At 35.6% G+C, this 27,875-nt stretch overlaps 1 protein-coding gene across 3 annotated transcripts in view; it reads left to right on the top strand.

Annotated features, from left to right (window-relative positions):
• The window catches only part of CDKAL1 (CDKAL1 threonylcarbamoyladenosine tRNA methylthiotransferase), a 427,133-nt gene that overhangs the window by 181,368 nt on the left and 217,890 nt on the right, over window positions 1-27,875 (top strand). For all 3 annotated transcript variants that reach the window (XM_082753985.1, XM_082753986.1, XM_082753987.1), the window contains one exon: window positions 10,859-10,962. In XM_082753985.1, coding sequence (XP_082610111.1) covers window positions 10,859-10,962 — 104 coding nt within the window. The remainder of the gene's footprint in view (window positions 1-10,858; window positions 10,963-27,875) is intronic.

The raw sequence follows: 27,875 nt of genomic DNA, 5'->3' as shown, positions 1-27,875 counted from the left end.
TGGTTTCTGTCAAAGCTGGCAGCAGTTGAACTGGAAAAGTTTCAGACTCACCACAGACTTGAGTGGTTAAAGAGGAAATCAAAGCACACAAACACCAGCCAACCAGTTTGGAAGAAAGTCAGACTGTTCCAGTCACTGGGACATGAGGACACCACAGGAGAGTTGCCGGCACCATGGTCACTGAACACAAGACAACAGGAAAAAGTTAGGAAGAAAATGGAAGAAGAAAAGTTAAAAACAAACAAACAAAAACTGAGGAATCCTTGGAAGGGAAGAAATTTAGAGAATTTAAAGCAGATGGAGCAGTTGAGGATGATTAGTTATTTGGTAACTAAAGGTTACTGCTTCCTGTTTTTCTGCACTGTCAGTATGCTTTTACTTGTATTTTTACAGTAAAATACATTTTAATATACTTCAAACTATAAAATAATGAGAAAATCACTTGAATTATTAGGCAACCTAATATTTAAGTGAGACTGTCTAATTTTTCAATAGCTGGTACCTTAACCAGTATTTTCTTTGAGATCCTTAAAAGGTGCTGGGGCAGTAGGGAAGATACGTCCATGAAGATAATCAGACTGTCTTAGCTATGTGACTCTGTATCAGGGATTCATTTGCTTTTGAAAATCTCCCTGGAGACTCTTAAATGCAGATATAAGATCCTGGTTTAAATTTCTAGTTTTAAAATAAATCAGTCATTGGATTTATATAACTGTGTAAATCAGTCCATTAAACTGCTTAGAAAATCTCAAACAGATTTCAGATTGGGCAATTACGTTGATATGTGTGGTCTTCTCTCATTTTAAGTAGACAAAGTGATACATAGCAAAGACTATATACTTGAAACATGTATCTCTTTTGACTGCTGCACATACCTTTTTTTTTTTTTTTTTTTTTCCCACTAGGACTAACTGGTTTATCACAGGGCACAGAGATGTCATTTAAGAGCAGCAGCATAGTGTTAATTGTAGATAATACTTAGATTCTTGTGCACGTCAGAGTTTTTAGCATTTCTACTGCTACAACTGGTAGGCCATTTGGGGGCAGAAAGGTTTGTGTAGACGCAGTCATTGGGAGCAATTCTTTCTAGGTTATAAATGGTGAGTTTGTTTTTATTAAGTTCTTATTTCTGACATTATTTTACGCAGACAATTCAGATCCACTTTCCCACAGACATTGTACAAGTACTTTTTTGGAAAATGGTCTGATGGCAATCTCAGATAATTTCTAAATTAAGCCTGGTAGTCTCAGCGCTGTTGAAATACAAATTTTTCCCTCCAGGATGTTTTGACCAGTATGAAAACAATACCTTTTTTTCCCCAAGAATTGGTGTGATACCTGCTGCATGCTACAGAATGAACTGCAGCCTGATGTTTCCTCTGGGATTTCACCACTCTAAAAGGGTCTGTCCCAAAAGCCATTCAGGAAGTAAAAACAATAGCTCTTATCACAGGCAGTGGTCTACTTTTCAACCTTGCTTTCTGCAAGGGTGATTCAGGAGCTGCTAACATTGTGAAGATGCATGGTAAATAAAGTGGATTGCTTGTAGAAAAGACACTTGACCCTAATCCCCCCTTCTCGTTTTTCTCCTTCCCCTTGTGAAGATCAGCTGAGATGCTTTATTCCTGAAACAGAACTCTAAATGTGCTTATCATCTCCCCCTGCTACTTGGTCCTAGTTGTTCTTTTCATAGTTGCTATTCTAGAAAACTTTGAAAGCTGAATTTTTGAAAGCTTATGAAATTGTTCATTACTAAGCCAATTAGGTTTTTCAGCACATTCCATATGTGTTACGCTGAGTTATCTGTCCCCAGTAGAGTTTTTCTTTAATGAAATTATACTGTTTGATGCTTTAAATACTGAGTCAACTGTGAATTCACAGCTCTCAAACTTTATAAATTAAAGCAAGCTTCCAAAAATCCTTTCCTCAGAGGTCATTTTCCAATTACTGCTGTTTATTAGGAGGGAGCTGAGAATAGCAGTTGCTTATGCATGCTGAAATGTTGGGGTATTCTGCCACTGCATCTTGAGGATTAGCTGTGAGCAGATTTCTAAGAAACGATCTTTTCTGTCTAGGGTGTTTCTGTCCTAACTCTTTATTTCTACTGCCTTAATTACTTCTATTTGACTGAGACCAGGAGTCACGGACCTCCAAAAGTTGTTGCTCTGTATGAAGTGTTGAAAGAATCAATTACTGGCAGTTAGAGTTGTGTGGCACATTCTGCTCTGTGCAATCACAGAACCTCATTTATCTACCTGTGATATTTCAGCTGAGTTGCTTTCTTACATTAGTGACTGTCATGATCTGCCCTCAAAGTTGTGGTCTGTGTAGCCCAGCAGCTATTTGGAAATGCTTCTAAAATAACTTATGACTCTGTGAATCACAGAGCTGTAGTTTGAACTGCAGAGAAAGTCATTGCAGTTTCCAGTAAACACCTAGCAATGCACAATTGTAGATCAGGGAAGGGAACACCAGTGTATGCAGCTTTGTGGTAGATTGCTTTACCCTTTAATGTCAATCTAGAACGCTGAATTAATTCAAATAATTGCAGAACTTTGGAGGCAGAATAATTGATCAAACAGTTCTTTAGATAAACACTGTGACATTGATGCACTCGATTTTGCTCGTTAAATCGTTGGCCTTAAAAGTGAACAAATTCAATGTGTGATGGTATAACTACATAGCTGTGCCCTTTGAATTACCTGCACTTGACTGCTGGAATTCAGTTTCACAAAATGCAAATATTTAAAGTACAGAATTAAATCATATTATAGCTTATCAAACTAACTGGGCTGCCTTGTCTCCAAATTCCTTTTGATTAGGAACTGGTGAGACGTTACGAAATAAAACACTGGCTTCGGAAGTCTTTGGAAGAACTAAATTGTAATGCACCTTGATCCAACTACTCAAAACTTAGTAAACAAGAGCTAGTAGAATTCCAGAAGTGTTTTCTTCTTAGAATCTTGCTGTGCTTGGAATAGATTGCAGAATTTAAAAAAAAATAACATCTGATAGTTTCATTACACCTTGAGAAAATAATGTACAGTCCCATATACTGCACAGTGTCTTGAAGGGCCATCCTATTTTCTGCTAAAGCTTTGTTGAGATGCATTTTCTTTTAAGTAGACCTTGCAGTTTCTAAAATAGTTGGCTACAAACATAGTTTCAGAGAAGTCCTGTTTTTAGCACAGAACTTTTGTTGTAATGTTGAGTGTATCTATGTGGTGTAGCTGTTATGGCTCATGTCCAAGCTCACTTTGAACAAACCAGGACAGTGGAAACAGTATTTCTGTAATAATGTGGTTTGCTGCTTTGACGGATTAGCCTTGATGAGAAATAGCTTGCCACTGTTTCTAAATATTTTAAATCCCAAATCTTTTTTAAAGTGAAAACAACTTCCCACTCCTCAGGTTTTTAACAGCAAATATCTTCCATGCCATAGTGGGTTGAAAAGCTTTATTGTAAAATGTCTGAACTTCAAGTGCAATAACAGTTTCCTAAAAACAAATTAGGTGTAGTAGGCATAGTAGGCATATTTTCTTTGATAAACTGTTTTGTTTTCTTTTTTTTCTTTTTGGTCCTGATCAATTGCAGTTAGGCTCGATAAGATTTAAAAGTAGCATTTATGGAGATAAAATAATAACAAATATTCACAATATTTAACTCTATAAATAGAGTTAAGTAATAGAGCTCTTGTTAAGTAAGTTTTGGGTAGTTTCCATCTCCCTTTCATCTCTTGAGAGTATACATTCCATTATTTCTTTTGCTCAATCAAGCTTGCAAAGGGAGTTTTCCCTTTGCTCACATTACAGAGCATTTTTATCAAAACTACATTTAATACAAACTAAAAGTATTTTACAAAAGCCTAAACCTTTTCTGTGAGTTATACTTTGAAACAAGCAAGTCATGCTTCCCTTTCAGGACAGCTGCTATATGTTACTGCAAAATACTCTTGTGCTAGAATTATTGAGGCTTCCTGAGGAAGTCTGGTGGTAGGTACAGAGAGCTGGTGAGGGTGACTGTTAGGAGCAATCTTTCTGTATTTGTACTGATGTGATATTCCAGCATACTGTTAGGGGTGCTGTACTACTGGCAGATTGATTTATTTTTAGAGCAAGCTTCATAAAACCCTGGATTTATACAACTAGTCAGATATAATAAAAGCAGATATTAGTAAATGTTTTGAGTCAGTTGTGGCTAATGATATTTTACTTCCTTGAATTTCTAATTTGGGAGATCATCAGCTTAGGACTGCTGGTGTTTTTTTGTTTGTTTTTTTTTTTTTTTTTCTTTTTTCTTTTTTTAACAAGCTCATTAGGTTGATACCAAGCAAGAATTTACTGGATTATTCAGGAAATGAAGAGTGCTGTACTGCCCTCCTTGCCCCAAATTAACCACCCGCAGAGCAGCAGGGATCTTCTGTCATATGACACTGTCTCGGCTCTGCAGCTCTCCCATCTTGCTCGCAGATGTTTGGTCTTGGTCAATCACATTAAATGTGAGTGAATAGCACACTAATTGCACACCACTGTCTGTAATTGAGCTGTTTTCTCATCCTTCAGTGAAAGATGTTTTATACTTCCAGTATCTGAGGGTGGGATCCTGTCTTCACTAAACATAGTGGCACAGCTCTTAGTAATTTAAGAGGAACCAAGATTTTGCTCCTTGTCTATGCTCTCGTTCTCATCTGCTGTTGAAATCCACTGATTAGTCCCACTGAAGGGAAGTCCTTATTTGTCTGCCATGTCATGAGTATTCTTCTAATTAGTTCCATCTGTAAGGGCTAGCCTTTAATGTGAAATGTGTGCTTTATAAGGAATATTACTGTTTTGAAAATGAAGAGCCTGCTTAATCTAATGCACTGCTTGAGCACGTACTAAATGAACAATGTGAAGACCACTGTTTCCTGTCTCTACAACAAAATTTCAGGCACTTGACCAAAATGTCAATGATGTTCAGTTTGGTAACGTGCAAAAAGTTTTTAACGATCCCATGGTATTAATCTGTCTGTGGATAATATTTATGTTGTTGTGAAATATTTCTGTGTATTGGGCACATGGCTGGATAAATGTTAATAATTCAAAGCAAAAGGTTAATAATTCAAACTACTTTATTAAATTCAAGATGTTGGAAAAACAGGATTTAGTGATTCCAGAAAACAAAACCCTAAAAAAACTTTATTCAAAACAAGTTGGTGATTGCAAACTTGATGACCATTAATGATTTTTTTTCCATGAATGTCTATGGTATCTCTATGCAATAAGTTTTGACCTGTATTAATGGAAGGCAATATTTATAAACCAACTATAACTGTTTGAAGAAGGTTTCCATTTTAAGACACACACAAATATTTATTTGCAACTACTAGCCTGCTGGCTTTTGAGTCCTGTATATTTGATTTTCAGCTGTGATAAAGTCTGATTTTTAAGGAAATTTTACCTACTGGGCTGGTTTTATAAGATCCACTTGCTGACACTTACTGAGACGCAACACTCAGATTAAGGAAGAAAATCTTAGAGGGCAGTGAGGTTGTCCAGAGTTCCCCAAAACCCTTTTCCAACTGATAGACTGTGGTCTGAAGATGTGGGAGCATGGATTTATGAATAATTTGTTACGCTAGAAACTTGGAATAGAGGTTGGTTTATTGGGAGAAAAATACAAACACCCTACACATACTTGTGGTTGGGTTATACATTTATACTTTCGGGAGAAGATAATTCTAAGACCTATGAAAAGTGGTTAGTTCAGCATTCCTACAAAAAATGTTTAAACTCTGCATTTTTGGTCAGCTGCAGTCCAACAGATTAATTATTTTCGAAATTGGAATTAACAAGTATAATACAAATAGGATTTAGAAGTATTCTTTTTTTGTTTGTTTTCTAAAATCCATCCTCTTCTATATTACATCAAAATCTTTCATTTTGTTTTCATTATTTCATTTTGTTTTCATTATCCTCTTTGATTACCAAAAAAAGATGGACCAAATTATAAATATAAAATATTAGACAATATTTTTATAATAGGATTTAATTAATTGGTGTAGACTTGGTAGAAAGTCTGCTTCCAAATCCCAACTTTCAGCTCCTACCCAAAATTAAATCAGCGACCCCCTGAAGTATATTCAAAGAGCATAATAATAAAGCTTTTAGAAACAATCATAAACATTTGGAGAATAACTTCCCCTTCTTTTTCCCCACTTATTGCTGCACTTTTCCATTCTCTCTCTGTAACCAAGCCCAGGACTTACATTAAAAATTATTTTCCTATAAAGCAACTCTAAGGATGCATGAGAAACTAGTATTTGTTCTTTCCTATAAATATGGTTGGATGCTAGGTGTGTTTTTTCATACATTTCTAGATACCAAGTTGTCAAGAGAAGAGGCAGTAAGAGATGAGTCAAAAACTGTTAAGTTTTTTAGAAAAAGAACATTGAAGATATGAAACTTATTCGCAAGGTTCAGAGACTTATAACTTCACTATTTAGCGCTTAGTAGTACTTAGTTCTCTTGGTGCTATAGTACTATTGCTGTATAATAAATACTATTATCCAAATGCAGAGCAAAATACATACAGTGCCTAATACATTTATGATTTATGTGTAAATTATAAGCAAAAGAGCAAGAGGTAATATACTATTTTCTTTATGATCTAAATGGAACGATATGGCAATGAAACAAAATCTATGTAAATAGCGTAAACAATCCTTTTTACTGTATGCTGATGCTAGTTTAGACTTTGGCTCATCCATTCATATTAGATTAGTAGATAATGCTATTCATATTCTGCCCTTTGCATTCAAACTAAATAACCTTGATGAATTGTTTCTTTTCTGTGTCTTCTGCCTTGTTCGTATCTTCTTTCAAGATAAAGGTGATCATATCCTTAATATTTTATTTAGAGGAAAAAAAAAGTGTATATATACATGAACACAATTTGTAAAGAAGTTTAAAAAACAAAAGACACAAAATGCTATTAAGTAGGGGAACCTAATAATGAATATAATGAATAACAAAATTGTAATTTTATCACTTAAAAATAATACTCATGGAGTCTTCTTGCACTTAATTTAGTGCTAGGTTTTAAAAGTATATCATTATGTTGCAGTGTGATTTGTGATGGCGTGACTTACCAACTTGAATTCCATTTGTCCAGTACTTGATTTGTCCTTTCTGAAATTAGGCTGTGAACCAGATACTTTTACAAAGACTTGGGAACATTTTGGAATATTAGGATTTCACTTTCTGTGCTATTTATATCTATCACCAAGGAATAAAGTTAGAAGTTTATTTTAAATGTCAGTGCTGCGGAAATTATAGATTGTTATCAAGCTTATGATGAAGTAACCCATCTTGAAGAAGGTCCATAAAAGTTTCCTTTTCACGCAGTTACAGTTAAAGGTGGCAAAGAATTGGTAGTAATTTTTCAATTGAAACACAAACTTTTCTAATAAATCTGTATTTAGAGTTTGTAAATTGAAGTAAATAGTAAAAGTTATTGGTATCTTTTTTTTTTTTTTTTTCTTCCCGAATCCCAGTTTAAGGAAGAAAAATGTAAAATTAAATTTGAGTTTAAAAATTCACTTCATCCCAAGAAATAAAGCCTTCGTACATCCCTTTAGTGATGGCTGAAAAAATTCTCCTTTTTGGATAGAAGGGACAGTGTTTAAGTAATCTTGTGTTTTATGGTACCAGTGGGGGAAATGGTGAGCTTTGGGGAATATAAAATTTCTTCTAGACACTAGAGAAAGGTGAAGGAAAGTCTGGTTAGTGTACGTATGCATGTTGTGATGTCTGACCTAGGATTTTTCAGACATTCCTAGGACACTGATCAGAAATCTAAAGTGGATAGCATGGCTGGGGTCATGGGGCAGGATTGTTTCAGATTAAGTCTGCTCTTAATGACCTGAGAAAATTGTCAAAATAACCAGCAATTTTACTTGCTTTGGAAAAAAAAATCAACAAAGATTAGTGCATATATCACCGGTGTAAGCCAAACCATTATGTATTGTTGCAAAAGAGCAGACGCTTCCACTCTATGAAACAGATTCTGAATTTCCTTGAAATATAAGTAGAACTGAAAACATTAAACTGAAAACCAAAAGAAAAAAAAAAAGAAAAAAACAATCAATACCAAAAGCAAACAAACAAAACACCTGTAGGTCAGCATATATGTAACAGGTAAATGTTTCTATTTATTTTTTTATTCACTCAGTATTATTTTTCTTTAAGTGGCAGAGGATTTCTGCCTACCCTGCTGGAGCTGTAATGAATACAGGCTTTCAAGCTCCTGCTGCGTGCCTGAGCTGTAAGGATGCAGTAACAAACATCTTCCCATCTTCCATCAGTGGGCTAACACTGATCAACACGGCGTTTGATGGGACTACTTATAAGGTGTCCTTGTAAAGATATAGATAGTGCTTTGCCTGCAGCATTCTCCCATGCCAGCATTTTCTTTCAGCGCTTTGGAGCCCCGCATACTGTGTTTGGGTGGCCGGGTGCTAGCAGGGCTGCCCTGTGCTAGTCCTGGCTGCTCAGGGCAGGATGTGTCTTGAGGACCGGAGTGAAGGAGTGAATTGAAGCTTGGGAAAGAGAGAGGAAAGGTTTGGGATTAAGTTTTTATTTACCTGGCAATAAATTAATTTTCCCCATGGTTTTCCCATGACAGCAATTAGTGAGTGATCTTCTCACCTTTTTCTCGACCCACAAGCTTTCTGGTTGCCATTCTTCCTTGTTTTCTGCCCCTGAGTGGAGGAGTGAGCAAGTGTCGGGTGGAAGCTGGCTGTTAGCCAGTGCCAATCACTGCACCAGGCTGCTGATGGCAAGGGTAGCAGTATGGTGAGGATGTGGCCACCAGCGTCACCAATCCATAATGCTTCTTTTGGGGAAGAAAGCTGGCTAAGAAAGCTTTGGGGAAGAAAGCTGGCTTAGAAAGAAAGTGAATGATGTGATGATGTGGAGAGGAAGGAGTGTGGCAGTGGGATGACTGGAGGGCAGCTGTCTTAGAAATTAAGTGTTGGGTTATATGGAGAGTTGTCATCAAAAAAAGAGAAGGGGAGGGAGAACAGGGAGATGGTCTTTGCAAGCCTGGAAGAATTTGAAGGTGTTTGAAAGAATCATGGATGGGAAATGGAGAAATGAGTGCCCTCTGGGGCTATAAGGGAAAGAAAGCCCTGTGTGACATATTGCAGATGGCCAGTGACATAGAATAGAATCATAGAGTGGTTCAGGTTGGAAGGGACCTTGAAGATCATCCAGTTCCAACCCCCTGCCATGGACAGGGACACTTTCCACCAGACCAGGTTGCCCAAAACCCCATCCAACCTGGCCTTGAACATCTCCAGGGATGGGGCATTTCTCTGGGCAGCCTGTGCCAGTGCCTTACCACCCTCTGAGTGAAGAATTTCCTACTAGCCTCTAATCTAAATCTCCCCTCTTTTAGCACATAGTAGAAGATGTTTTTGTTCCCTAAATAGGGGACGCAGATCAAGCATAAAATAATTATCTGCTCATACTCTTGATTTCAAATGCTATTCTATTAAACAAGCTTTAAATCCTGCACGGTAAAAGGTTCTTGATTTGCAAAAGAAAAGCAAGAAACAAAAAATGATCTGACAGGTAAAAATTGTCTTTGGATGGGAATGAGCAGGTTGTAAAGGTTCAGATTTAGAATTCTTTTTTAAGGTACAACCACTGCATGAGAGGAATCTTTGGGAAGGAAAACCTTTACAGTTTGCAAAGCAGTATTACCTACTCATGGAATTATTAGACACTAAGAGAAGACAAGTTAGTATATCGAAGTGGTAAACAGCCTTGTAGCTGGTGCCTTATCCTTAAGAAACCACCTGGTTCTATATAAGCCTCTTCATTACTCTTTTGAAAGTTATATAATAATACTCCTGTAGTTCCAGCATTAGTTTTTTTCAGCACCCAAATCCTTTACTGTGTTGAAGCTGTAAGAATTTAAGATCCAATAGCCATGAACAAGAGGTTTTTTTGTTGTTGTTGTTTTTTAAAGTTTGAAACAATTTAACCTATTAAAAATGTAGGCCCAGGTCAGCTGTAAAGAGGGAGAAGAGGGAAAAAAAAGTACAATGAACTCATCTTAACAAGTTTATTACATTCATGGTATGACCAGGATCCAAAGGCTAAGCCAAGAAAAACCTGCAGTGAGTGATATGGTTTTTGTTTGTTTGTTTGTTTTATCCTTCCCTGCTCTTATTTTGAATCTGCCTTTACTACCATATCAAGTAAATTAAAAGCATTTACTTCGTTCCTCTAGGTTCTTATGGGAGACTTGTATAAGCTCCGAGATCTTTTGTACCAACCTGTTGTCCCTGTTGATGATTTGGTCTTTATTACATTATTTATTTTGCTTATAAAAGCTAAATGTAATAAGGAAAATCCAACTCAAATGTGTTTTCAAGGATACAGACTAGTTAAAATATATGCATAGTTTTCATGATTTATTAATTTTTATTTTCCCCTCCTTGTTCAGCTAAGAATTTTTGTGTAATAGTGGGACTGAAAGTTTGGATATTTGTCTTTAGTAATGATTTAGGAGTGAACAACTGTTAATCCCATTATAGCTTTCTAAAAAGATGTGAGTTCCCACTCTTTGAACTGGAATACATGTTTTCTACAGATCATTTTTCTCATCCTCTTTGTAAATGTGAAAGGTATTTTAAGGAAGTATGAGATCAAAACTCTCTTCAAATCAGTTTAGTTTGTTGTTTTTAAAACAGAATACTATTATTTTTTGGTTGTACATATAAAAGCTCTTTCTTTCAGGTGTTCTAAAGATAGTTGTGCACATAAAGGCATTCTTGGGAAGAAACTGAATATTTTCATCTCCTAAACAGGTGTCTCAATGCATGTACTTACTGCAAAACTAAGCATGCCAGAGGAGACCTAGCAAGCTATCCCATTGAAGAACTAGTGGACAGAGCCAAACAGTCTTTTCAAGGTAAGGGGCTTTATTCCTACAATAAAAGTCATCCTTTGAATTGTACCAGGTCTTATTTTCACATGTAATGATTGTGATACAATATGGCTCTGTTACAGTATTGGTGTTACTAGTATGTTGTGGCTGTGTCTAGTGGTGTATTTGTGGTAGGAAGCCATGCTGTCATTATGTTGGGGTGCCATTGTTTACAAAATGTAGTCCTACCAGAAGGATTATTTCATTTTAAATTTAGGCTTGCATAGATAAAGTTCCACGCAAACATTTTGTCATGATGAAGATAATTTCTGTAAGATTTATGCATTTTGCTTTGTTGCTATTTTCTTACAAGGGAAGGCAGTAATGTTTTTCGCTCAGCAATAACAGTAAACTTCATAAACTTTCATAGGATTCTGAAAACACTTTTAAGATATATTGTTTTTACCCATAATGGGTTTCCTTGAGGAGGTCTAGGATGTTTCTGTGAGCAATACAAAGTTTTGAGGATTAATTTGAAACAGATAAGATTAACAGCTTCCAATAAAACAGGTACTGATGGACTTCTACTTTCAACTTCAATAGAATATTTGTACTGATCTTACATGGATTCAACCAAACATCAGTTTTTCATGCAGCACAGGACTCTGATAATATTTGCCTAAAACTCTTGTGTTTCATAGTTATGTTAGTTTTACTGAACTGGTATTTGTTATTTGTATCTGAATTTTGCCTTTCTTGCAAAAATGAACATTTTCAAATATTTTCTGTTTATTTCTGATGCAATCTCTGTGAAGGCATAGGTATTGTTTCCTGTGTTTGTGTGCCATGTTGAAAGTTTATGCGCCTACTAAAAAAATACTTTATACACTTACTAAAAAAAACACTGAGGTAATTCACGTACAGCTTCTCCTTTCTTCTTTGAATCAAATTCTTTTCAATCAAAATTATAACAACAAATACAGTATGGGATGTCACACTTCTTGGCACATGCAAATGTTGCAATCATTGGGTTTCACTTGCAGCTCACTGTTACAACTGTTCTAATAAAAAGTTGGTCTGCAATGCTTCAGCACAATCAAAAATCTGTCCTTATTTAGGGACCCACAGTTAACTTTATTCAAGTTTGTGATGGACTTCTGGCTATTCCTATCAGCAGTATGTAAAAGAGAAGTCCTTTTCCTAATCAAAGTCCATGTTTACAAATCCTGAGTTCTACATTACCCACTTAGCAATGTAAATATCTTTTGCTTTTCTTAAAATCTTGCCGTTCCACAAGCCAAACTACTCTTTTTCTGTCATGAAGCTTATCTATAATTGCCATACATTTTCTCCTACTGCTTAGGTTTGTATGATTAATGCAGTTGTTGCTATGAATTAGATTGTCTGTTATGATAGACAGGAATCCTGCCATGTGTCAGAATTCTTGTTTTAAAAGAAGTTTCTTAAACCTGTATCAATTTGATGATATCTTCAGTAATTGAAATACAAGATGTATAAATGCATTTCCTACTTTGGTGGAGAAACAGTTCAGGCAATCCATTTCAGAAGGTTAAAAGTTTTCAGTAGTACAAGACAGGTGATTTTTAAATTGTTAAGTAGTCACCGTGCAGGTTAAAAGCCGCCATTTGATGGTTATGGTTATTGAGCAGTAATCGTTCCTGGTAATATCATGATATGTAGGTAGAAAAGGAACACTACATTCTTTTTCTTTCATCCAGGTATATCTCTGCAGTACATTTTTATTAGTAGTAGTAGTGTAAGAATAGTATTATTTTGTTAGCACTAAATACCCATTTAAATGTTCTAAAGAAACTGAACATTTCAGCAAGGAAATATGCCAAAGAAAGCAAAGAGAAAATATGGGCATTATAGTCAGGATTATGGCCTTACATAGGCTAGCATTTAATTTCATTCAGAATTATTGTGTGGAAAGAAAAAAAAAAACAAACTTCAGACTTGTCTGTCTTGTTATAGTTGTATTTACATGCGCTAAAGTCCACGTGAGTCTGTCTTTGCAGACAATAAATGTGAAATTTTGGAAAGTATTTTGAACTTTGAGGATTGTACATTCAGATTGAAAATTAAGTAATTCAATGTATCTGTTGTACTGCGGCCCTTACTATAACTACTGACTCCCTCAAATAACTTGATTTCTAATGGAAAAAGTTGCCCTTAAACTGTTGTTTTGAAATGTCATGGAGAAATGCTATGACACTTCTCACAGCAGGCATCTCCAGGGAGTTCTATTCTTATTTGGCCTTACACTAGTACCTTTGTTAGAGGAAATAAGAAAAGAAGCAAGTACCGAGTTGTAAAATGAGAGGCTTTACCTCTAGCTTCCACGTGTTTATAAAAAGCCAAGAAATAGTTAGATACTTAGTTTGCAGTGTATTTTTCATAGTAATTTATTGCTGCCAGCTTGCTGCAGCTGGGCTGCAGAAACTCTTCATCAATCCAGCGAAAACTCGAACAATTCAAATTCATTGAAGTCATTGCTGAGTTATTGAACTGCACTCTCTTCAACAATTTTCTGTTTTCTCAGAAGATGCACTGGTGAAGCTCTAGTGAAAAATATGGAGAGGTACAGCTATGTGATGAAAAGTTTTTCCACTTTGTAATTATTCATGGGAGAATTGACGTGTCTTGGAAGAACAGCAGCAAAAAACAGTATCTGATGATTTTGTACAACTACATGATCAAGTCATGTAAGAAAAGGGAGAATAATGTTATCTGCAGCGCTTTGTAGATATGTAGTCTTACAGTATGCAACTTGATAAGGCCCGAAGGTGGGAAGTTATGGTTAACACCCAAAATGCTTAGAACTGTATTTAAGGATATTTTGATACAGGTCCTTAAGTCTCAGAACTAAAACAGCTCTCTAAAATGTTTTTCTCAGGTAATCATTCTTTGTTTCTAGATCCCAATTGCCATCTTGTCACTATTTCTAACAGCAGTTGCAAATGGAGCTTTAGTGTTGTGATCAGATGCTCCCAATTTTTCTCCAGCCATTTCCATGCTGCAGCCTCTGGGTTGGATATCTCTATGTAGGAAGTGTTTCTGAGCCATAGCATATGCAGCTCTACTTGTCTGCCAGTCATTTCAAGTAGTCAGTGATCTAGTCTGGGACTACTAATAATACTTTGTCAGCGTACTGTTACCAATCACCAATGTATCTGTGTGACTATGTATCTGTGTGACAGCAGATGCAAGGTACCTTACGGTGGTAATTATTTTTGATGCTTGTCTCCAGCGTGACTTCCAAAGATTTTTTATTTTAATTTTCTCAGGCTTTTATATATTTTAAATTCAGTAAAGTCAAAAACCCAGTGTGTTGCAAGTTCCTGTTAGTTTCATAATGCACTGAACTAAATTTCTGACACTTTTTTTATAAGAGGTATCCTGAGGCTGAGTTTTTTTTGCGTACTGTGTATGGATTTACATCTTCTGTCTGACCTCCATAGTGCTTTAGAAGTTATGATTGACATCGGCTTGATAATTACAAAAATTCTTTTTTAATGAATTGATCCATCTGAAGCTAAAAGTAGACTATTGAGGTTTTAGCTGTTCTACCTTGACTGTTTTGTCTCTCAATTTCAACTTTCAATAGGCAGGGGTTTTTTTATTTTTAACACGGACAGCCTTGTCAAATCACATTATATAACAGATTTCTATAGGGCAGTTAGTAAAAGAAAAATATTGCTAAATGTCGTAAAGTGGCCTTTACGTTGCGAACAAATGTGTTCTGTAAGGTTGTTTATGCAAAGAGCTTTTCAACAGCTGATAGTACAGCACTTTCTTTGTGTCATCAGTTCAGTGGTATGTTTTTTCAAAATTTACTATATCATGTTCAATGCTGTATTTTGCTGGAGATTGTATTTGCAGTTATGAGAGAGCTCTTTCTTTCCTTCCAAAAACGACTCTATGTATGACAATGTGTTTTTGCTTAGTTCATTAAGTGGAAGACAGGAGTTGCTGCCATTGGTGAACAGTGCCTCAAGGAGACACAAAAGTTAAAACAGTGTGTGGAATGATGTCCTGGGATAACTTTGGCTAAATTGCAAGACTTTTAATTGATTTCAGAATTTTCTTTTATGGATTTTAGTGACCATAAAAAATGCTTAACTGATATTTCTACCTGATGGTTTGTAAATGCAACCAGTTATAAGAGAGAATTTCTGGGCAGAGATAGCACTTTATATTGCCAACAATTTTAGCTGGCTCAGCAAACTGACTTAAAAATATAAATAGTTTTATGAATTAGGTGTTACTTCATTCTATGAAGTTACTTCATTCAATGAAAATCTCCTGCATGTACCAGTAGGAAATTATTTTTCTTTAGCATTGCATGTCTGTCAAAAATGACAGGGAATATGCTGCTATTAAAATATACACTGTATAATTACTACAATACTAACTTATTTTATGGTAGCAACCAGTAAGCTCAAAGGAAAGTCAAGTTATGTTGGGAAACAGCATGCTCATATCCTCAAGCTACGTGGAACAATAGCTTCTGGATGAATAATTGCAGTGGCAAAATATAATTTATTTTTATTCCATTATTTACATGATGGTTGTCTGGCATGCATGGTGTTGAATTCTGAATAATACTTCTGCTCAGGAAAATTTGGACAAAATGTAGTATTGCAAAGCAAAGGAGCTACCTAGAGGATGATGCTGAGCCTCAACTTTCTTTCATGAGTAGTCTTTCACAATTATCCCTTATCTTGTAGGTTTTAAAGTGTTGAGAGTTTGAAGGAGGTTAATGTTAAATATTTCTCTCTCTACAAGTATAAACAGATGTTTGCACATAGTGATAAGGTTTCTTTTTATATAACATGACTATTTTCCAAAGCTTTTCAGATCAATGTAAGTCTAGCTAAGGATCTCTGGTTTTAGTACTTCTGATGAGGTGCTGTCAGGACATTCTGCTTTCTTAATCGGTAACTGGTTTTCTTTCTGCAGCACTACCACCGAGCTCTCTATGTGTGTGTTTTCAGAGCAGCTGCCATTCTTGAACGGAGAAATATTTAATATTGACAGTGGTTTTAGTTGCTTGTTAATTAGTCAAAGTGGTACCAAATTTTGATGTTTTAGGCTGTGCTTTCTGAGTGGTGGATATGGTCTTTGAATGTGCTTTGAAGGACTGGGTGCTTGGTCACCCAGATGGAGACCTGGCTGCAGACTCTAGTTTCTTTGGGATGGGGGAATAAACCAACACTGTAGAGAGGGTAGGTGTTGTGTATTGAGGTCTCACCTTGATGTGCGATGAAGGCTTTTTCAGAGGCTGGACACAAACCCACGAATGAGGAAATGGTCTTAGCAGTTTAAACATGTCCTTTGCTATTTATTCTAAACATGCCCCAACAAAACTTTCTTGAGGAGCTAGTCTGAATTCCTTGCTCACTAATATTTTTGCCCTTCTAGTGTCAATGTTCCGCCAAATAGGTGATATAGGTACTCATACTGGTGCTTGTCTTCTGTGGCTTAACAGGATTAGCTGAAGTCAAGCATTTTCTAGCACTTCTTTGTACTAATTTTTTTTCAACCATTTCTGCAACACTCCCAAAAGAAAGAACTCTTGCTCCATGTTAACCATGTGATGAAGAAACTTGGCTGAGAATATGTCTAATATCAAGTTGAATATGAAAAAAGGCACTGAGTGTTATCCATCTATACCCAAAAACTGATATATTCCATTGTTCATAGAAACTCAAATATTAATGAAGCATACAATGATACTTAAAGCCTCTTCCAGCAGATAGGTAGTGATAGAACAAGAGGGAATGGCATCAAGTTCTACCAGGGGAAGTTCAGGTTAGAAATCAGAAATTTCTTCTCAGAAAGAGAAGTCAGGCATTGGAATGGGTTTCCCAGGCAGGTGGTGGAGTCACTGTCTCTGGGGGTGTTCAAGGAAAGGTTGGACATGGTGCTTAGGGACATGGTTTAGTAGGCGATAGTGGTGGTAGGGTGATGGTTGGACCAGATGATCTTGCAGGACTTTTCCAACCTTAATGATTCTGTGATTGTTATATACCCAGAATAACTAAACAATATCATGTTAATGACATATAGCTAATCTATCGGTTGAGTTAGATGGACGTGGTTTGGGGAATTTTTTAAAATTCAGTTGTCATTTGGAAAGATTGGGAAATATACTTTGTACAGAAATTAATTATGTTTAGAGTTTTGTTTAATTTTGGATTGGATTAGGTGTTTAGATCAACTAGAAATTAATGTTTAGTTTGGTTCTATGAATACCCACAGACTTTAAAAATACAGGTCAACTCAGAAACAAAACAACATTTGTGAGTAGGGTTTGTTTTTATTTATATACTGTGAAAAATGAGAATGGTTTACCATGGAAGGTGTTTACACTAAAACATTACAGTTTCCCTCACGTAAAATAATTCACCATTTTGAAATTTCATTAGATTTTAAATTTTCTTTCCTGATGGAAGCTTGCTGATTTCAATACGGAAATTACACTTATTCCCCAAAAGCTATAAGTTGTGCTTTGGGAAGTGTCTGTTTCTGTTTAGCAAAAACAGCATTAGAAAAGGAAATTTTTTAGTACTGTTTACCAGTAATTGCCTAGGGTAGCATAGCAAAAAGCTGCATATAAAATTAAGGAAGTTAAGCTCAGAGCATTTTTTCATGCTGTGTCCTTTATAGCAAAAAGGAAGCAAAGCTAAAGGCAGGCTTCACCTGTACATGCAGACCATATTTTATTCCTCCTTTGCTTCTTTATCCATGCTGAAGGAAGCAGTAGAGTGAAAAAGCAAACATTAGTACCCTTAAACACCTCCAAAAGGGGCTACAAAAGCCAAACAATGTTTTCTTGTAAGGTAACTCTAAGGAGGAAACATGAAAATTCATTGCTGGTTGGCTGTTTCTGCAGTTCTCCCATACTTAAGTCACGTTATGCATTTACCCTCATAAAAACTTCAGCAGGGAAAAAGAAAAACACAACCAACCAACAGTGTTGGTTGATGCAAAATAATATGTTGAAGGCATAGCGTATATTGGCTTCTACTTGCTCTCTTTTATCAGCAAGAGTGATGTTATGAGAGTATGAAGTCTGCATCCATTGTAATTGGTTGTTAACTGTCTTATGGAATACTTTTCTATCAGAGTAGACATTCTCAAAATGCTGAATTTCTGAATGGAATATATTGAATTCTACAATTCAATTTTGTACTGTAGAAGGAGCTGAATAAGTTCTATGTAGCATTGTATAATGAAATGCGTGAATCGTCTTTTTCAAAATGATTTTGTTTTGCCTCTGTGCTTTCCAATTTAATGAATTGGAATGTTCTGATATGTAGAATATAAGATGTATAAGAAAGCAAAATTACATATGAAAATCTTTTTTTAATAATGCTCTTTCCACGTAAAAACATATGAACAAACCCCAACCCTATCTAATTTCTCATTTCCTTTCCAATCGTGTTTATTTGATTGGAAAACTCTCCTCTCAAAAATCTGGTATATACACAGCTTTGCTAGGCATAGTGTCATGTTTTGTTTGCTTGTTGGTTGCTTTCATTTTTTTTAATTTTTTTTTGGGGGTGGGGGAGAGAGGTTGTATGGGGTGTTAGGGGATGGGGGATGAAGATGGTTGCAGTGTTTTTCTAAGATAAACCTCTTCTGTCAGCCTTTTTACTGACTTCTGAGCAGAGAAGGCCTTCTAATATTGTTCCTGAAGTCTAATTTGAAGTTGCATTCCAGGGATCTTGGGTTGCTGTATTCGAGACACTTTGATAAACAGCTTTTCTTTGTTCTTCTGTGCTTTTTGGCTTTGGCCAAAGAGCTAGTTTTTGTTGTTGTTAAGTTTATTAAAATTCTTTCTGTATTGTCTTTTGTGTTTTATGAATGTTTAAGTTCTGCCTGCTGACTTTGCTAATGCACAGAATACGTAGGCCAAGGTAAATATTTTGGTACCAGTGTGTCACTTCTTAGAGTTGCATGGGATAACATAATGAATTAGTTTTTCATGGCTGCGTGTAATCTTTTCTAATGATGCTGAAAGAAATAGGCATTCCATCAGTAATGATTAGAAGCAGTGACTTTAGGTAAGTACAAACTGCTGTGTTACAGAAATTTAAACACACATTGGCAACATCCTGTAATATACAGATTTTTAAGAGAATAAAAAGATGTCTTTTCAGTAGCATATTAAAATACTGCAGTTATTTTCAAGCTTCATTTGAGAAACAAAATTACAAGGTTAGTGAGCTTTCCACTTGACTCAAAAAGAAATTCCCAATTATGTTTTTGTGTTTGTTTCTTTTATATGGTCATCTTTGCTGAAATGCTACGGTTGTTTCTGTCATCTTCACTGTGTCCGCAGAAAAGGTTCCTTTGGGTTATTTTCAGTCGTATTCAATAAGTGCAGTGTCTGTTACATTAGATTATTGGTTTCTAGGTTGTTTAATTTGCTGCATTCTGAAATTATGCATTGGAATACATGAGGCAATTCATTTTACATGTGGGAAAACAATCATTTTGCTGCCTATTTATAGGAATCTTAGGCAACTGATTCAAGACAGAAACTCATATCTGTTGTATTGGATAATTGAGCTGAACGGTTTCTTCTGGTCTGACTGAAGTTCTTTCTCCTCCTGTCCCCTCCTCAAAAATGCACAAAATTTTGTGTGTTTTGAGCACAAAAAAATGCTCAAAAACAGCAGTGAGCTTATCCCAGTTTAAGACATTATTTTAACAGTAACATTTTTCATTTACACATCTTAAAAAAGTCTTTCTTTTGTATTTGCTCATTAGTCCTGAAAGATGACGCTATTTACATTTGTGTTTGCTATACAAGGACTGAGTTTCCACTGAGATACATGCAGGAGCACCTAGCTTTAGTCAAGGGGTGATTTCCTCCATTAATTTCACTAATGCCGTTTGATTATTGTTTAAATATGTTTGACATATATAATAATATGTCATTGTATATAATAATCTATATAATAGTGTATATAACATATCTATTTTATTAAAAATAATTGCATATAAGAAAATATTACTATTCTGCATGTTTTTGGTTGGTATTTTGCAGTTAGAGTTGAAGTCTCACTCTGAGATGCCCAGATGTGAGGTGACTTTAATCTAAAAGCCATGTAGCCATTCCACTGTACTGCTGTTCTTTGACTGAATTCAGCTTTCCTTCAGACTATCATATCAGCTCATGCACAATGCTATCAAACATCATTTAATGTGGCTTTAGAATGGGGTTATGTTTGGTAACTAAGTTCTGGGTGAAGAGAACTGCCACTGTATTGAGGTGTAGGTAAAGATGATCATGCCCTAAAGATGAAGATTAGATTGGAATGAAAGCAGTATGCTCTTTGGTACGTAACAGCACACCAGCAAGAATGGAATATTAAGCTAAAGAAAAATAAATTTATTAGTTTGTCATTCTCACAAGTCAAACCCTTTTTTGATGTTATTTATATAGCGAATTACAGGTAAAGATTTTTAGTAACAAATCTTCAGTAGTGTGCTAGGAGCTCTCATGAAATGACTCCAGCCCTCTTCATCCCTAAGATTTTATGCTTTTTGATTTTTGACAACAGAATGTCTTTCAGGGTTGCACAGATCAGTTTAGTGATATGCTTTATGGTGCAACCAAGCAAATGTTTGCATCAGCAGAGCTGAGACACAGAAGTTCACACCCATTATGGAAATTTCCCAGATCAGTCCATTATGAAATTTACTGCCCAAGATGGACCTGCAGTCCGCTGGCTGAGCTGTCAGGAGAAGCTTCCAGTTACTTCATACATTCCATGTTGCCCTTCAGATGTCCAGGCATTGATGTAACGGTGCATGTTCTGCTTAACAGGCAAATATCATGCAAGGAGAAATGCACTGAAAGCACTGAACATTTATTTAGCTGCCGGCTGAACTGCAATTTTATTTTTCCTGGGGGAAGATGATCTGAAATTAATGGCAACGGTGCTAACATAAAAACATTCTCTTTGAAATTATTCTCGGTACTTTGGAGATAATGTGACCTTTATTTAAATTAGAGTTATGGTACTTACTTTTAATGCTTCAGTGGAAGACTTGAAATTATATGGATTTAAATCTGGAAAAACCCGAACTACATATTAGCTTTGTTCTATTTTTATTCACTCTTGCTGATTTTGAATTGTATGTAAAATTAATTCATGTTTTCTTTTTTCATTTTCTATTTTTTTATCACTTTGTAGAATACACTTTTGTAGCTCTTCGCTGGTTCTTCACTTTCTGCTGTTCAAGCTGATAATTATCTTGGGATACACTCATACTGCTTTTTGTTTGTCATGTTTTTACAGAACTGTTTATGAATCACTTCCAGGAAGAAAATAAGTACCTCTACAATTAATGTCTTTCAGACTGTATTGCAGGTCTGCTCAATAGTACTATAATGTTTCTGTCCATGGTGTCCCAGGTCTCATGCATTTGTAGTGTAATACGTATGTAATCAGTCCACTGCTTTTAGAAAGCCTCAAACACGTTGCACATGCTGTGTAGGTGATCGACTCATGCAGAATATATTTGATGCTTTCCAAAGACTGATGACTCTGCAGTGCACTTGTGGTATGTCTGATGCTGCCATCACAAATGTGCTGATTGTGTGCTCTGTAGCCAACAAGGACTTCTCTGGGATTCACAACATACCACTGTTTTTGAGGCATGCCAAGAATCAGCACAAGACTCAAATTTAGTTCGTTAAAAATGTTAATATTTCATTATGGATATAGATTGTGGAGATGATATCATCTTCTAAATTTATAGTTACCAAGAACTTTCACTAATACAATATTGCTTCCATTCGCTTATAACTACGTCAAACTTTAATTGATACTCCTATTTATAATCATTTAACTATTTGGAAGAATTACGTAGATGTTATTTTATACAAGTTTTTAGAAATGAGAAAACTTTTATTGACAAGTTCAGGAGGACTAGTATGATCATTCTTTTGCTTCTGGGTCACTTTTAAATAAATATAAAAAATATATTATTTTGTGTAGTGTGTGTGTATACTCTATACACTATACTACATAAAATATGCTGTAAAATATGCTATATATATATATATAAAATATGCTATATAGCACTTAGTTCAGATTTTTTTTTTTTTTAAATAGAGATTCAAGAGATTTTGGCTGTTAGATTTTGTAGGCATGCTCCACACTTTAGGCTGATTTCATACTTTCTTTTTTTTTTTTCTCCTTATTGCCAGGTCTGCTGTGATACCAGGCATCAGAAATGAGGAAGGGGAACCTCTTTTCACTTTTGCTCCATGTGTTAATGTCTTCCTCTGGCCTTGATAAAGGTTTTAGTCCAGACAATCTGTTTAATCATCCATGTAGCAGCCTCATATAACAAATGTGCTGTAACAGTTAGTTAATTTGCCAAAAAATCTTATCCATACCACATTTAGAACATGAATCAGAATAGATTTTTCAAGTATGCAGTGTAACGTGCAAAACTCTAACTAGAGGCCCTTCCCTTGCAAGGAAAAACACTTAGGCACTGTTTACTGTTTGCATAATTAAAATGCCTAAGTGCTGTGTACCTTTAAAAGAAAAAAATAATAATAATTTTAAAAAGCTGGAGGTGGCCCCAAAGAGCTTATAATGTTATAATATAAACAACAGAGGAGAAATACAGTAGAATAATATAATGTAATCACATTCAAGATAATAATCAGTTGTTCACAGTATTTACTGCTGAGACTAAGGTCTTGTGTGGGGTGATAGAGGAAAGGTTGTTGTTTAGGAAAGATTAGGAAAGATAATGTAGTACAAGGAGTGGTTGTTCATTCTGGGAGGAGCTATGCCCTTAAAAGTCACAAAATTCATGTTCCCTTAAAGATTTTTCATCAGGAGTCAGTCTGTGCGTGCTAGGCTGTGTTTCTTAAAGTAGCAATTTCTTCTCTATGGGGATTATTATAGAAGTCTGAATGGCTTTAAATGGATTCCTTAGCTGCCCTGAAATGTTGTTCATTTCATGGTTGTCTGTTCCAAAATATAAATCCCATTAATACTGTGATATGGAATAAAATGCATATTTTCTGAAAATCCAGACTGTTTGTTAGTTTAGGGTGCTCTCTTATCTGTAAATTGTTGTCAAAGGCATTGTTCAGAGGAGAGCTTGCCAGATGTATTGACACTGTTGCCAGCATTTCTTGTAGCATGACCAGATTACCTTTTTTGTCTCTGTTGAACCTGCCTAGAAATGCTGCTTTTTCAATAGTCTCTCTAAGTGTGCACGGGCTGTGGTAGCCTACAGTGTTGGGAAGAAAAATATAAAATGTATGCGAATGCTTATTTTGCATGCTCGACTAAGACTCATAGAGACAAGAGAACTCCTCTAATCTCTTAGCTTTGGCAGTTTAAAGAACCAGAGAAGTCTGTTTAGCAAAGGTTGTATTTCTTTATTTATTTTCTTTAAGTGGTCACATTTGCTCTATAACTCAGACTTCTCATTTTTATTTTTTTTTAACCTTATGCAAATGTTTGCATTTATGCTGCTTAACTCTTATAATGACAAGAAATCATTTCAGATTTATATTTTTTTTTGTGGAAAAAGATGCTTTTTTTTTTTTTTTAAATAAAGGTTTAGTATAAAAGAGCCAAGGCAGAGATATATACAATTAAAAATACTGCCTCATTTTTATCCTTACACTATAGTTTCAGCTGTAATTTAAACAAACCAATAACAAACCAGTCCATGCCTCCATTTTAACTTGGCTTAGCTCTCCAGTCTGGCTTACTTAGGGACCATGTAAACACTTGGATTATCCCAATGGAAAAAATAAACAGGCTAGTGTATATTTAAGGTAGGAAATAAGCTACTATAAGCAACTGAGGAGACAGGAAGACCGGCTCGGCAGAGCTGGTTTATGCTGCTTGAAAAGTGTAAGCGAAACTGGATAAGAGTGATCAGATCTTGCATTCTGGAATGGGGTACAGATTTGTCTATGTATTCTCTTGAAATTTTTATAATCTTGCATATACCTTTGTCATTAGAGATGGCAGCATCTGTCATTCTAGTTTCAGTGAAAATTCAGTTTTTCAGAATATAGTTTTGTTATATTGTAAGAGAACAGAAAGCTGGAAGGAGACTTAAGCTTTTTTTTAGTCATATATATTCAGAAATTTCAAAGTGTGACAGCAATAAATGATACAATTTGAAGCTTTTAAGATACTGACATTACAGAAATACCACAATTCTGCAATGTCCCAATGCTAGTAAATCAAAGGGATTTGGAGGGATGTCAGGAAACCTAGATATGGTGGTTTGCCCAAACTCCTCTCCCATCGCTGAGCTGCTGTTTTCTATGCAGACTTACCTAGTTTAGGTGAACTGTCTCTACAAGGCTTCCCCTAATGTTGCACTAGCTGGGCTTCCTTCTCTTATTTTCCAAAGGCATCAGATACCTGTCCCAGCACAACACACCTTGAGAATCCACCGATTTCAGGGAGCCCATGTGCACTGCAATGTTAGTGTCCTCTGGCACTTGAGCAAAAGAAGGGATGCTCACCAAGGAGAGGGAAACAGAGCTCACCTCTGATTTAATAATTGGGGTGTTTTTTTGATATTGCAAATATTAGAGTTAGTGATACCACGATAGCAATTCATTATTGCTAACTGCTGGGTGTGTGGCTCTGTTGAAAATCGACGTGATTCTTACTGCAATCTTGAAATACCTGCTAAAGATGGAGTGCTGGGATGGTCCTATACCTAAACTAAATCTCCCTTTTTTTAGTTTAAAACCATTACTCCTTGTCCTATCACCCTACCCCTATCACAGGGACAAGGAGTCCCAGTCCCTCCTCAGCTTTCCTGTAGGCCCCCTTAGGCACTGGAAGGCTGCTATAAGATCTTCCCAGAGCCTTCTCTTCTCCAGGCTGAACAACCCCAACTGGGTTTGCTCTCACTGCTTTCTGGGTTTGCTCTCTGGACTTGCTTTCATCGGTCCATGTCCTTCTTGTGCTGGGGGCCCCAGAGCTGAAGGTCCTGGGGTCTCACAAGAGCAGAGGAAGAGGAGAATCAGACCCTTTGCCCTGCTGGCCACGCTTCTTATGAGAAGCTGTGGTAGCAGAATACTGGAAACAAAATTGAAGTTCAAATGCAAGTTTACTTGTGTCTTTCTGAAAAAAAAAATGGAAAGACAAAGGCATCTTCTCCAATTTATCTGCAAAGGAAGACTAATATACTCCATGTATACAGTAACAAGAAAATAGTCACCAGTTTATTTTGGCCAAGGTAGAAACATGCATTGTGGTTGTCTTCTTGCTATTTAAATCTGTTAGTAATTTTACAACTATAAATAGTACTTTGAAGTTACTTTTGAATCATGTCAATAAATATTGTTTTTTTGAATGTAAATTCTTAAAGGTATATGCTACTATCAATAGCCATGTCTTTTTAGAACAAGCAGCACCCACCAAGGTTGGTGTTGTTAAAAATCGCATAAAGGCAAATTGGTAGGTAGGTACCATGGTTTTATTTGAACTCTCCCTATTGTCAGTGTGAGTATTTCTCTAGAAGTTTTTCACTTTGAGCTTGCACTTAGCTTATACATGGAAGAGTTTTATTTCTTTAAAGTGTTGGCAGCCAGTTTTGTGTCACTTTGACTTTTGCTATGAATTGCAATGCCTTGAAAATACTCACTGATCAGTAGACCTGCTGAGAAAAGGAAGAAAAAGCTTGATGCTATGTAAATTTGGCAGTGAAGCAGATGAAGATTCTTCATGCTTTTTAGTAGAATGCTTGGCTGGCTTAGAGCTTCCTCAGTAAAAGCTATCCTATCTGATGTTTGCTTTAATTTTTTTTGTTGTTGTTTATTTTATACCAAAGTAGTGTATGTTATATTTTTCTATACTTATTCAGTGGAACAGTAGGAGAGGAAAGCTGGATAACATTCATTCCTTTTTTGTTAATTTTATTTATAAATATCTTTTTGCTGAGTTTGCATTATTTGAAATGGACTGTAAAACATGAGATTTAGTAATGCCACAGCCAGTAGTTGAAGTCTTTATGGGACAGATTAAACTGGCCTTGTGTGTATTTAGTGTTGAATTTAAAAACAATTCAAATTAAAGTACAGTGTACCTTCTAATTAATCTCGCTTTCAGGAAAAAAAAAAAAAAAAGTATCTTTAATTTTGTGTGAAAATTACTGTTTGATTTTATGTTGTTTCTTAGCCATAGGGGTATTGGAGTTTTTCCACTAGCTACTTGTAAATATTTGTTCAGGTATTGAAACTTGTACTTATTTGTTGACAATTTGTTGGCAATTCTTGTTTTTTTTTTCTTTTTTTTTTCTTTTTTTTTTTTCTCCTGTATTTACTGCTGATTTTGTAAAACCTTGGCCATAAATACTTTCGAAACTTTATAATGCTATTATCACATCCAACCTTGCCTATTAGGCAGCATGCAACTACTTAGCACTTTCCATTGCTCCTGTGAAAATGAGACAAGCAATTACTTCCATAAAACAGATACGGTGACCAGAATCCATATTGTTAACAAATGAGACACACTGTGTTGCACCAGTCACATACCAAGCACAGTATAGGTCATCATTATTATGTCCAAAGGTAATTTATCAGAATACAATAATGGTTTATTTTTTATCTACTGCTAAGTAGTCTTTTCGTGGATAGTTAGTTTAGCCTTAGATATCAGTCATTCTATGCCAGTGAAACATTCTGTTCAAAAGACGACTCTTGATGGTAACTTTCTGCTAACTTTCCTTTCTTTGCTGCAGGAATGTGAAGGAGATCACTAATTTATTGGAGAATGAGTTTTAGCAGAACTAGAATCTCTCATCATCAAGTTTGTACATTACTTGCATTTCTCGTTGTGGACAAAATTACTCATATCTCACTACCCCTTCCATTGCATGGTGACTTTTACTTCTTAAAATGAAGAGTAATGTTAGATACCTTATCCCATACAGAGATTCAAAGCATTAAATGTGGAAGAGTTTTATTTCTTTAAATAAATATGATATAAATAATTTCTATAAATAAATATGATGTTCAGAAGAAAATAAAACTTAATCTTATAATATGGTTAAACCTGAGAAACTCCCCAGCATGGGACATGGTGAAAGTTTACACGTTTGGAAGAGATAGGACAGATACATGGAAAAAGAATCCATTTTCTTTAAATACGATCAAGACTCCTTGAAGAGTGTTGGAATTTGCTGAATACTCAGCAAATACTTTATGGTGCCTATGTTTATACTTCATTAATCATTCATGAAGCATTAATTTACACTTCTTTAAGCATCCACTGTAGACAGGCTTTGGAGAGAGGACAGTGGGCTGAAATAACTTGTGGTCTTTGTCATAATGATTATTCTGAAGTTGTATTTCAGCAAATATCTGATTTTCCCCTGTTTCAGTTTAGATAAATTGTGCATTAGCTTTTTAATGTTGTTCTCTGACAGTTTTTGTAATGAAGGCTTACATGCTGTGCATAGATTGTTTTTTTGTTGTTGTTGTTATTGTTGTTTTTTGCAGTGCGGGTAATCCTGTTACGTTGTGCAGTATCCTTGTGAGTCAAGTACATGCCATCTCCATATCTAATGCTACCATAAAATGGAAATTTTTAAAGTTCTTTTAATAGGAAACTAAGAGCTCATCTGATCAGGTCTGAGTTAACTTTCTCCCAAAGTGCTTTAAAGTGCTAGGTGATTAAGTGAAAAAGCTGTAATTTACAGAAGCAGGCACTTCAACATCAAACAACTCACAGCAAATGTCAAGTGTAAACAATCTGTAAGTTATAAAAAGAAATTGTCTAATCTTTCATGCCATCTTCACTGAAGTCATAGTGAGAGCTAAACTCTGTGCGGTGACAAGCCCAGTTGTGACAGTGAGAAAATGCTGAAAGAATACTGAATGCATTTTAGGAAAAAATAAGTCTGCA

This window comes from Aythya marila, assembly GCF_965140915.1.
Source record: "Aythya marila genome assembly, chromosome: 2".
Taxonomy (NCBI): Eukaryota; Metazoa; Chordata; class Aves; order Anseriformes; family Anatidae; genus Aythya; species Aythya marila.
The sequence above is the reverse complement of the archived record's forward strand: the minus strand, read 5'-3'. Positions and strand labels throughout refer to the sequence as shown.